Source organism: Gadus macrocephalus, chromosome 8 (genome assembly GCF_031168955.1).
Source record: "Gadus macrocephalus chromosome 8, ASM3116895v1".
Taxonomy (NCBI): domain Eukaryota; kingdom Metazoa; phylum Chordata; class Actinopteri; order Gadiformes; family Gadidae; genus Gadus; species Gadus macrocephalus.
In genome coordinates, this window is record NC_082389.1 from 6,368,973 (window position 1) to 6,381,786 (window position 12,814).

General features: G+C 44.3%; 1 protein-coding gene across 2 annotated transcripts; it reads right to left on the minus strand.

Annotated features, from left to right (window-relative positions):
- Positions 1-1,372: 1,372 nt before the first annotated feature.
- On the minus strand, positions 1,373-11,510 carry LOC132462710 (desmocollin 2-like protein). 2 transcript variants are annotated; one of them, XM_060058408.1, is made up of 17 exons: positions 11,157-11,510; positions 10,931-11,012; positions 10,591-10,805; positions 10,344-10,454; positions 9,841-9,993; positions 9,544-9,688; positions 9,289-9,443; positions 8,743-8,877; positions 8,369-8,554; positions 7,923-8,170; positions 7,573-7,715; positions 6,375-6,596; positions 5,945-6,166; positions 2,919-3,037; positions 2,232-2,561; positions 1,934-1,985; positions 1,615-1,754 (listed from the first exon to the last, which is right to left on the minus strand). In XM_060058408.1, coding segments are annotated over exons 1-17 (2,565 nt in total). In that variant the 5' UTR covers positions 11,202-11,510; the 3' UTR covers positions 1,615-1,752. The 2 variants fall into 2 exon arrangements, with proteins under 2 accessions (XP_059914390.1, XP_059914391.1); XM_060058407.1 differs by lacking the exon at positions 1,934-1,985 and having other exon boundaries at positions 1,373-1,754.
- Positions 11,511-12,814: the final 1,304 nt, after the last annotated feature.

Sequence of the window (12,814 nt, forward strand, 5' to 3'; positions counted from 1 at the left end):
GACAGAGGGAGAGAGAGAAAATGAGAAAGAGAGTTCAGTAAAGAGAGAGAGAGAGAGAGAGAGAGAGAGAGAGAGAGAGAGAGAGAGAGAGAGAGAGAGAGAGAGAGAGAGAGAGAGAGAGAGAGAGAGAGAGAGAGAACAAACAAGTCTGTTGAAGGCCTGGCAGGTGATGAGGGTGGTGCTAAAAGGTGGGGCTCCTGGGGGCAGGGGAGGGCGCTAAGCGGAACAGGTTGGGCCCATGTTGTCATGGAGACGAGTGAATGTCTGACTCACAGAACCACACCCGGTGTCTCTTTCACTGTGGCATAAGGACATAGATTACGGTGAGTGATTGACGACAGTTTCTTCGATGTCAGCAGTCTCTGACGTCTCATGTCTTACAAGCAAATACCAAGAGGCTTCCTGATCCCTAAGAGCTCGAACATAGCACATGCTGGCATGGATCTCATAAACCAGGGTTTGTTCACAGTTGGTCGCATAATGGTGCAGTTGCTACAATTATCAATACAATAGGCCTACATAAAATAAAGAAATGTAAAAAAGGAAATGTAACATCCAATGACATTTATAACTTTATTGCATCACTTGGTACTGGGTGAGGGTTTTTGTTTGGTTGTTTTTCGCAATCTTTACACGTACATTTAGTCATAGACTTGGCATTTCTTTCTGTTCTTTCTCTTCTTCTTTTTGTGACGAATTAGTGTCAGCTCGCCGGCCAAACCCTGGCCTCCCAGTCGCACCCTCTTGCAGCCTTTCACAGGGATTAGCTGCAGGCAGACGCTCCCTGACGCGCCCCTCCTGACCTGCGGCTCAGAGCTGCACATCAACACCCTTACGCCGCGCGTGTGCGCTCTAAGCGCTACACTCCCCGAAACCCGCTCGCGTCATCGCGGTTGACAGCGGTGACATCGGCCCTCGCAAACAAAGACGTTAGCTTCTCGTCGGGAACTGGTTTTTGTTTGGTGCAGGTCAGCCCTGAAAACTAGGCCTAATCTAAACATTGGATAATTTATGCAAAAAGTAAAAAGGTAAACCTCACCTCTCCTGCGAACATGGCAGTGGGATAACTATGGAGTTAGATTCATGCCAAAACCCCGCACACACGCAAAACGTGTTTTGCTCACGCATAAAGATTCACACGCACACAAAACACGTTTTGCGTGCGTGCGGGGTTTTGGCATGAATCTAACTCCATAGATAACCGTTAATCAACACTGCCCCATGACTCCAACAGCTCAAAAAACTGAAAATACAATCTCGTAAAAAAAAAAAAAACGCATATCTACATAACTGGTTTTCAGTGCAAAGTTTTTGAAGGACAGAATAAGATATATAAAAAGATAAACAGTTCAGTGTGCAGACTAGTTTGCGCGTGTGTGTGTGTGCCCGTGTGTGTGTGTGGATGCAAACCCATTTGCTTTAACTCCTTCCTCTCCATCATGTCCCATGTACCCCCCAAAAATCCACATCCGCCTGCGACACAGCGCATCTTTGAAGAGAAAACCCCCCCCAAAAAAACAACAATAAACGAACAACGATTCGTGGTGGCCCCTTGTTCACTTCTTGGTGCACACGCTGGCCAGGGTTTTGAACTTTGGCCCCAGTGTGTCGAGGAAGTGCAGGTCCTCCTTATGGTCAATGTCACTGCAGCATCCCACCGAGCCGGCCAGAGAGCCCACCCCCTCGAACCCGTAGGGGTGCAGGACGTCCTCTGCCCCGGCGGCGTCAGGGTCCGTGTCCAGGTAGGCCAGCTTCTGCAGCCACGGAAAAAGACAACAAAAACGTTTGAACTGTGCCCCCTGAACTGACCAATGGAAGGCCGGAAAGAGATTGCGTCGCCGCGTGATACCACTGCATACTGCTATGAGAGAGGAGGATCCCAGCCATGTTAAAAGCACACAAAATAAGACACGCGCGCGCAAAGGACACTTACAGTACATTGGTAATTGGCCGAGTGGATTCCCTGAAGAGCTCTTCCCGATAAACTATAAGAGCGGCGAATAGAGCTTCAGCCAGAAACACACATATATATAGACACGTGTCGAATGCAAAACAACGTATTTTACTGCCATCGCTTTAGCTGTAAAATCAACAATAGAATCAAAAATGGGGGCATAGTTGTAGCCCAGTTGTAACTGCACAACGATCAGGGACTTTCAACCAACTCTCAAACAGAAAACAAAATCAACCACGTTTAACTTGAACTCCAACCCTTTAACTCTTTAATGTACCTCGTCGAGGTAAATGCCGTTGGTCGCCCAGGTTTGGTACAGTGCCGACTCGTCCTGGGAGAACTGTAGATTGTTGACGGCCATGTTGTTGTCCATATACTGCGTCTCCTCAAACTGGCCAAATTGGCCAAACTGGCCTGTGCCGTACTGGCTGTTGGTGAACTGGCCCTTGGAGAGGGTGTTCTGTCTGAAGCCCTGCACCAGGTGCTGGCGGTTGTCTAGGGTGCCGATGGTGCTTGAGCTCTTGTTGCCCGGCCAGCCCACGTTAATCATTGAACCCTTCACCGAGCCCGGCATGTCGTACCCGGGGCAGAGGAGGAGTTTGGAATCCTGTAGTGGATGTAAGAAAATGGTACAGAAATATTGTATATTAAAAGGAAAAAGAAAAAATAGTCATGGGTAAATTAGATTCAAAGGCCAAATTGTATGATATATGTCAGACGTCTTTCATTATTTTGGGTTGTGTCTTTGTGCACAAACACACACACACACACTTCCACACAAGCGCACACACACACACACACACACTTCCACACAAGCGCACACACACACACACACACACACACACACACACACACACACACACACACACACACACACACACACACACACACACACACACACACACACACACACACACACACACACACACACACACACACACACACACACACACACACGTCTTACCACCACTTCCTCCCCCGGGACCTCAATGTTAGATTTGAGCAAGATGCCACCGGTGTCTCCCGTGTCCTCCATCTCCATCTTCTCATGCTTTGTGGCACAGAACAGCGCGAGGAGGATCCCTACGCCACAAAAGGAAAAAGGAGGAGGAAGAAGAATAAGATTGAGCTGAGCACCCTTGTGCTTAAAAAGGAACCCCACAGTTCAATAAAGGAACACCTAATTAGCACTGCGAACGTCAGATACGCAGCGTGCGTGGAGTGGGCGACTCACACTGTCAAGATCAAACAACATCTCATTAAAAAAACACACGCTTTCAGGTTCTGGTGCCAGGGAGACATTTCCATACAAGTTTACAGCTCGGCAGTCGGGGACGCCGGCAGGCTTCTCCGCAAAGACTTTATCCGTTATATTTAACGGTATAGTTTCTTTCATGCTTACGCCAAATTCTTCTTATTCTTCTTGGGATGACTCGTCAAAGTCGTTTTTTTATGTTCTCCCCGTCTTAAGTTGTCAAATAGTGTCACGGATAAGTTGTAAAATACACTATTTACACTATTATATTATCTTTTGTGACACGTGTTCTATGCAACAGCGATTGTACACACAAAAATATATTGGTCGGCCAAGAAAAAAACCATTAAAAAAAACGTTAAGCAATGTTGGAGAATTGTTAAAGTTAGTTATAAAACAAACTTTTTGAATGTTTCAAATCTTCATACATGATATAATAAAGCATTCTTGACTTTTTACTCTCTTCACTCTTAAGTGAATTAAGGCAGTAAAATAATTGCTAAGTACATTATTTAGCATAGTATTTGAGATTATGTCTTCCAGTCTAATTATGTTACACCAGACCTGCTGCTCCAATTGACTGAAAGCTTTTATCTGTTTGACCAGAGGAAAAAAGTGCATTATCTATCTCATGCTTATTACCAGACCTGCAAACTCCTCAGAGGAAAAAAGGTGACAGTGTCACGGGTTTTTTTTTTTGGATTGTAATATGCAAATGACACTAGTCTGAGCGTGACTTAACAAAACTCAGCATACTTTATCAAAAATCAATGTCAAAACATCCTTGAGGCTCATAAAAAATATTTTATTTACAACTGTCACCATTTTTTTTTTTTGTCTCTTAGCCTGTGGGGTGTTCCACAAAGCCAGTTTTATCACATAACCGGGTAAGTTAACCCAGGGTTTGCTGTAACCCTAGGTTTTCCGTTCCAAAAGGATCACGGTATGTTAGTTGCTATAGAAACATATGCTCTGAATCAAACCTGGTCGGAGCAGGTTTTGCGCAGGTTAAGTTTGAAACATAACCCGGTTTTGGGTATTCAATCCGCGTTCACAGCAGATTTCATGTGTTCACAATGGCATGCCCTTTTGATGAGAGAACTGCTGATATCGGAGCGCAAATTATACGTGCAATCCACCGGGAGCGATTGATAAGACCACGGCTCGACATCTTGGCATATCAAATTACTTTTTGCTGGAGTGGAGAGATAGGCCTATAGATTCTCGCGCAAATCTTTAATATATTTAAATAGCCTTACATAGCCAACACTACCAATCGAGGACCTGGCCTCAGTTCACTCCAGACTATTTGCGTAGCCATCCATTTTTTGCAAATGGTAGTTTTATCTAGGCTATAATGTTGGAGATGCTGAGCACATCTCAGTCCTTTCAGATGACCCATGTTACTTCGAAGGCAAAAAAAATCTAAAATACAAGAAAACACAAAAACCTACATTCAACCAGTGGGGTATGGCCCCTGACTCTCTGAGGAGGTAGGTACCTCCAGGTACCCCCTCCATGCCAGGGCGCCCTGAATTTATTCTTATTAACAGCTCTTCCACCGGGGTCAAGACAATTTGAGGGCCAGATCCAGTATGCCGACTGTCGGCCTTTTCACGATTTGCTTAAAAAAATGGCTTATTTAAATTTATACTAATACGATGGTGGGAAAAGCTTACCAGTTTGTATGTTTTTTATACTTTTTTAGAAGAAAGGGGTTATGTGGTAGGATCTTTAAGAATGCTTAACTGGGATATTTATATATTCATGGCTCAAATATTAAGGATCATGCTTTTGACGTGTAACTAACGCATTTACGCGGTCAGCGATCCGCTGCCAGGCTTTGGTTCTCCGGGTTGCAGAGGCTTTAGCGTTCCCTTTTCTTGTGATAATGTCCTTCTCCTCGTCATAGCTCTCCAGGAGAACCTGAAGTTCCATTTCATTGAAATAAGCGGCCTGTTTCGCCATTTAGATCAGGGTTTACATGATCCATACATCACGTCTTCTTAGGTTTGGCGTGGACACGCACAACCCTGTGTTAACCAACCCCGAGTTGATTGAACTAATGCATAACCGCTGCTGTGGAACTGAAAACTCTGGGTTAGTCGGCACAGGGTAAATCAACCTAGAGTTCAGCGTTAACTCAGTGTTTGTTAAACCTCCGTTCGTGGAACAGCACTCTGGACGAGTGTTTCGCAAGCTCTCTTGCGTTGTTTGGCCGCATGCATGCGCATGCGCGGTAGCCAGGCGACAGTCTCATCCAATGGCGAGCTCAGTTGGCGCTGTGTGCTTCAAGATTCCGATTGGCCCAGAGAAATTTCAATTATAAGAAAGATTCTGAAGCAAGTGCTGAGATTCCAATTAGAAATGTCAATTATAAGAATGATCCAAACAATTTTCGCAATTCTGGACCCCCCCCTCCCAGATTCATATCGATCAATTATGGAGCCGTCAGTTATTTCTGAATAACAGTCTGTTGCTATGGTTGCAGTTCAGTGGCTCGCTGTACATTATCCCTTACTTACACAAGGTTCACGACATTTCAGTTTTTCTTAACATAATTTATGCTAATTTCTTACAAAGGTTTCTTTGACAGGAAAGCGTTCCGGGTGAGCGGTAATTCTGGTAATCTTTGTTATTCCATTGGGTGTGGTCTGGGTAATTAATGGTTGATCCATCATGACGATGGATCCTTGGCAGCGGCGCCAATATCGCCTGAAACGTTGAGAGCTTACCTAGCAGCAGCAGCAGCAGCAGGGGCAGCAGAAGAGTCAGGATCCCGAGGGGGCCCAGGCCAATGCTATAGCTCGTGGGCACACAGACCCCTCTGCTGCAGTGGCATAACTTCACCTTGACCGTCTGTACAGTGCCCGACCCCTGCAGGTCTGTCACCATTACGGGCACGCTGTAGATCCCCAATGGGAGCTCTTTTTTCTGCTCTAAGGTAGCCTGCGTAGCTGTGGGTGGAAGGGGAAAAAAATGACAAAAAAACATTCACTTTCATGAGTCGCTGGTGAGCTCTTGCTAACTCTTAGTGATGTTCAGTTCAAGAGTTAGCATGAGCGCGGTTGTGGTTGTTGAGGTGAGTATTTAAATCATACATTTACATTACATACAATTCCATTCAAATTGAATCACATTAGAGGGGGCGGCAGACTCACTCACCGTTTACGTTCGTCAACACCCAATTGCCGTCATTGTCTTGGGGGAGGTTGAAGAGAAAGGGCGCGCCGAAGGGACTGCTGTCAGGGTCGAAGGCTTTGAGCACCACGGAGCCAAGATGGCCCTCCCTCTCACACAAAAACATCTCTTTGCTGGGGAGCATTGGGATATTATCGTTCTCGTCTTCCACAACCAGGGTCACCGTCCCCACGGCGGACTTCTTGTCTGAAACACAGGGAGTTCAATGTCAACGGCCTCATAAAACTGGTTCTACAAAGTAATGAAAGGTTTCCTAATTCCTGACATTTTTCTCCTCAAAAACAGAGGAACAATCATATTGATTTCATGCGTATCAACTAGAGCTGTCAGTTAAACGCGTTATTAACGGCGTTAACGCAAACCAATTTTAACGGCGTTAAAATATTTATTGCGCGATTAACGCAATTATTTTATTAAAAAAATAATAATAATAAAAAAAAAAAGTCTTTGGCTCAAAACAAAGAAGCAGTAGCCTGACTGCTATGTTCAAATGACATTTGTTCAAAGCAGTCGTTTAATTGCGCTATAGGCTCTTTTTTTGTATCGTCCTGTTTTGATCAGTATATGGCATGCCAATGTTGTTATCAATAAAAAATCATTTGCACAAGGCAAGCCGATGCACTTCACCATGTTGATAAGAGAATTAAAATGAGAAGAATTATGGGACAAAAAAATCAAGGGATATTTAGCATAGAAAAATAATTTGCGATTAATCGTGAGTTAACTATGACATTAATGCGATTAATCACGATTAAATATTTTAATCGCTTGACAGCTCTAGTATCAACATGACTTGATTGGATACTTCATAGCCAGGATACAAAAGCAGATGGGTCACATATGTTCAGACATGCTGGAGAATAATCCGATGAGTAATGGAAAGTGGTTCTGACTTTGAGTCGGCAGTACAACACTATAGTCCTTATCTATAGTCCTTGCTTGGCCACAAAAAGAAAGACACGAAAAAGACGTGTTCTGACAACTGCACGGGGTGGAGCAGGGTTGGGAAATAATAACATAAAACCCAGGTCTGTGTACGCTTACATACCATCAAAGCATGAAATGCCCTACTTTATTCTGAGGTGTGGCATTACACGACACTTGGCTGTGATACAACAAAAAAGAGCAAGCAGGGTTACAGCGGCGAGAGATCACTACTTACTCGCATCCACGGCCCTCATGGTGATGTTGTAGACCCCTTGTACGACATGAGGCGCTTCCCTGTCAATGGTGTTGGCCACATTCAGCTCCCCGCTGTTCACGTCCACATTGACCCATCCGGCGGGATCGGTGACCTTGTAGTACCTGAGACGTGAAGATGAGATCAACAACAGTGTTTTTCTTTTTCTTGCTTCTTTCACACCGCATTCTCGCACCCGTGCTGTGAGAGTCGGCCCCACGAGGCTTTGGGGATCTACCGCAAAGCCTTGTCGAAGTATAAATGACAATGTGTTTCCCGGCCACCCGTTCACCCCGCCCTACCCAACCCCACAGAGAAGAGGGAACGCTTACTTGATGCCGCCGGCACTGCTGGTTTCGGGATCCTTAGCAACGTAGCTACCGATGACGGTGCCGTTGGGTGTGTTCTCCTTCACGATGAGGCGGATGTTGGGGGCCCTGAACTCGGGGCCCTCGTCGACGTTGTTCACCCCGACCGCCACGGGAATGCTGAGCCAGGTGGCTGTGACGCCCTCCAAGGGGGCCTTATTCTGCGCCTGGATCTTTAGATCCACCTTCTTGGTTTTCTCGTAGTCCAGAGACTGGAGAAACAGGGACGGAACAAGAAAACAAAGTTTGGTCAAATTTCTCTTCACTCTCTTCACACACACGAATTAGCAATTTGAAAATGTGTCCTGCGTGACCGTAGCATGAACAACGGCTGTGGTTTATCTTCTCTTTGACACTGAACCAAACTGCTGATGAATAAAAAAGCAAAAGGCATAAAAGAGAACCGTTACCTTGGCTACATACAGCAGCCCTTCATTGGTCACAGGATCTGTTTCGATCCTGAAGTGGTTATCTTCATTTCCTTCTGTGATTCTAAACACAGCCTCCGAGTTGGGTGTTTTCGGCGCGTCCTTGTCTTCGACCGGAATCCGGAGGATAAGTATTCCTTCTTCGTTCTCGTCAACGTTTGTATCGTACTTTAAGAAGAATAGAAAGGTTAAAAAGAAAGTGTGAAAGTGCGGCATTCAAGCAACTACTTCCCAAAAAAGAAAATCACACATGACACTTTCATGCTAATATTCAATATCATATAAGGGTGAAGAATGTTTGCAGAAATAAAAGAAAGGCACTAAGAAGTTAGTACTTTACTCTCTAGGCAACTTACCGATTGCTTTGTGAACTTCGGAGCGTTGTCGTTGATGTCTTCCAGAGTAATGGTGGCCGTGGCTGTGTTCACCAACCCGTTTTGACTACCACCCATGTCTTTGATTTGCACTGTCACCAAATGTTTCTCCAGGGTCTAGAAAACAGATAAAAGTCTAAAATCGTAGGCCTTTTCCAGGCATCATAATGATTTGTCAACTGTCAATATTTTGACGTAATCAAAGACGACAGTTGCCGTGTTTAAACCAAAATCATGCTGTCTAGTGTCACGCATTTAGTGTCGGCTTTATCTTGCATGACACTCCCCGAATACAAACACATTTTGTATACCTATGTATATATTGCTATACAAAGTATATAATGTATCTATATATATATTTAATGAAATATATATGTTTTATTTTATTTGTTATTTTGTATTACTTTACAGCATTAAGACAAAGGTAAGATACACCAATGGCAAATAAAAACATAATCAACACTTATTTTCGCTATGTGTAATTGCGGTATTGAATTAATCGTGAAGTTAGACCAGGCGCACTGTTACCTCTCGGTCCAGTTGGTCGCTCTTCACTATAATGAAGCCAGACTCGGCATTGATGGAGAACAGATCCCCCCCCGTCAAGAGAGAGTAGCTGATCTTGGTGTGAAGGGTGTTGGCTTGGTCCTTATCGGTGGACTGGACCCGGCCCACTACTTTTCCTGCGGAGATGGTGACCAAAGCAGTTGGTTAGTGGAACCCCATAAACTGTGTAGGACTGTGTGGCGTTGCAGCCAGCATTGGGGTCTGAGGGGTACTGACCTGGTTTGGATGCCTCGGGCACTTTGAACAAAAGAGGGCCCACGAATTCAGGTCCGTTGTCATTCTCATCGTCCACGATGACCGTGACAGTCAGCGGTATGTCTGTCTCTCTGTTGGTGCCGAATTCATAAACTCTGGCCGTAAACTAAAACATTTAAAAAGAAAATGTATTATTTAGACTCCAAAGAATACACAAAAAGATTATTAGCACATTATATCCCTATGGATCCCTGAAGTTCTCTTGTATTTATGTTACCTCATAAAGGCTAAACAGACATAAACTTTTATAATACTCACTTCTAACTGGGGGTACACCTCCCGGTCGATCGCACCGTTGACCTTCAACCTTCCTTCTCTGCTCAGGGTGAGAAGCCCGACCGGAGTCATGGTCACCCCCGGCCCTTCGGCGGTATAGTACACTGAGTGGTTCATCGCCGTGTTCGACCCAATCTAGCCATTGAACAGTAAAAGTATGCGTCAAATATTTAGATCGTAATAATTATATCAGAAACACACATAGCGGTTGAGTTGTAGTATATTGAAAGAAATACATGCATCCTTATTTTTTAAGAATATATACGAATAGCACAAAGAACCTCGAGGGGTGTGTCTGGGTGTGTATACAAGTTGCTCCTCGTTTCATAAAAAAAAAAAAAAAAAAAGGGAGGTGTCAGCGACGAGTCACCGGTCAGGACAAAGGGGACGGTCCGGACCCTCGTGATGGCTGGTATGAAATATCGGCGTATAGTTCAACAACAGGTGATTAGCCAATAATTGATTATTATTAGTAGTAGTATTACATGGTCGAGTTCTTTCGGAAAAGGCCCCTTGCCGTTTTCCATGATGTTGAACGGTGGCGGTCTCCACACTCTCTTGGCCCGCTTCAGGAAGCGCCTGATCCGCCTCTCCACCTGTGATAGGCAAACCATCGAAACCAACGGATGCACCAGAAATAAAACATTTAGAACATTTGGAGACTATTGTACATGTCAATTAAACGCCGCTATGCAATGTTTTGAATAAAATAAAATAGAAAATAAAACATACCAGTCTTGAAGGCGCTGCACTCGGCTCACGGAGCAGATTAACTTCCATGACGTTAGTGTTTCCTCTAGCGTCCAGCGCACGTACCGAGAACCGGCAACCCGTCAGCGGGACCACAGTGCTGGATAACGCAAAGATGGCTCCTCTTCCAACCGAGAAATTACCATCGCTCGATGCGAACTGTAATGCCTCGGTGGTGTTGAGGCTATCCACTTTAACTGAGGGGGGGAATCAAAAAGACCAAACAAGTCAGTTCTGCCGTCCACCAGAACAGGCCTGGTACTGAGTGGATTGTTTGACCGCTCTACAGGTGTTGAGGTGAGGGATATTATAGGTCTCATACTTTCATAACCGGTCGGGATCGTCGCTGGCACGAATACTCGGATGGAAATGGGGAGAAACCATGCGTTCCCAACGGAAAGCATCTATACAATACACAACGCATGATAATATAATGCATACACATATCTTTTATATATGATCTTTAGTCAGTATTGTACGTTTCCTTCGTCTATGTATAACAAATACATCTTTCAAGTAAAAAAAGTAATAATATTGCGATTACTTACTGTGATGAATAACATGTAAATGTGTAAATGCCATGTTGCTGCCATTTCCACAAAGGTCTGTTTATTATTTGTCTCCCTCCAATGGGTTGGGTTCACTAACTTCAAATTGTCTTCCGTCGATATGAACTTGAGTCGTGATAGATCAGCTGTTTTGTGTCGAATTGTTGGACAGATTAAAAAAAAACTTCAACACGCGCTTTTGTAAAGGGTCCAGGTAGGTTGTGTTAGTCGCTAGACGACTCCCTGTCCTAAAATGTCCAGCCCGACATATGAAACTAGAGAAAGTGACGTGTTTGGTCTGACACACCCTAACTACTCCACCTAGACTGCTCCACCTAGACAACGGAATATTGTGACCCGTCTGTGTTTTCTCGCTGGTGGGAAAACTACAAGACGAATAGACTAACGCTTCCAGCAGGGGGCGGTGTTGTATAAAGAGCTCACATAAGCTGTGCTCCTGCAGGGCTACGCAGTTCTGTAGGCAGGTTGCAACTTGTTTTTTGTTTTCACACCTCTTGCCGTTTAAGGACCGAACTAATTTCATATTCTATTCATATCCATAATATATATAATTTTAAATTTACCTAATTTATTTTTGTAATTTTTTTACCCAAACGTACATTAGTAGAATTGTGTGCAGCCTTAAGTGTTACTTATTTATTATTGTATGACTCAACTGTGATCTCTTGTGCGAAATGACTCACTTCCATGTTTCTGTCCGAGACAATGACCTGTAGCTCGCCACTCTTGCTCAACCTCCAGTTCTCCCAAGCGTGTAGGAGTAAAGTGAAGGCCTACTCGTAGCTAACGCCACAGGAATGTGTGTTGAATGAAGCCTGATGTGTGTATGTGTGCGTGTGTGTTTGTGTCTGTGTTGGGGGGGGGGGGCGCCCTGCATGCTTTTGCTCCGACTCGCCCTGTGCGACTCCCTATTAAGCCACTGAGCCTGCATGGGAAATTCAACGGAATCGTCTGATAAGCAGTTTGTCAGTGACCCCGGTTGCGATAGGGGAGGGGGTTTTAGGGCTTGAAGGTCATGCCCGGGGGTGAATCGAAACACCCTAATGCTAAACACCTTCGACCAGAATCACCCTGATGACATGCTATCCAATTGAATTCCAATTTTATTTAATTCCAAACTACAGTTTTAACCACTCAACAATATATCACAGGTCAATGTAAGCGTGGGCCATGCTGGCAGGCTAAAGTCTGCTGTAGAAATACTATTTGCATATGCAAACGTCAGCGTAGCTCCTTCTAGGCCTACTATTCCTAACCTCTCCCTTGTTGATGCATTCATTGATCACTTCTTAGGAGAGTAAAAAGGCGCTTCCCTTTTAATTCCCGGCCAGAGCAGTACGTGCGCGAACAGTGTTTTGTGAACTTGTGACACACAATTCCCATCGAATTTTGTTTCTGTCATTGTCCATGTGCGTCAATCACTCACTCCTCGATCTCACCCCATTTCATCACAAAATAGCTTTATTGGCATGAGAAATTGACTGTTACACTGCCAATTTTCTTTTTAAATAAACAAAGGAAGAATAATCAAACATTATAAAAGGTTAATACAGAAGAAAATAAATTACCCTTAAAAAAAAATGCAGTTATGATTGGAAGTGAGTAAATCAAACAATTTCCTGGATCTGTGTGTACAT

Excerpts from the sequence above, each read along its gene's own strand:
- LOC132462710 (XM_060058407.1), bottom strand. The coding sequence starts at position 11,201 with ATGGCAGCAACATGGCATTTACACATTTACATGTTATTCATCACA. Across the intron at positions 11,013-11,156 it reads TTTACATGTTATTCATCACA|ATGCTTTCCGTTGGGAACGC; the intron begins GTAAGTAATCGC and ends TGTATTGTATAG. Across the intron at positions 7,716-7,922 it reads AGCAGTGCCGGCGGCATCAA|GTACTACAAGGTCACCGATC; the intron begins GTAAGCGTTCCC and ends TTCACGTCTCAG.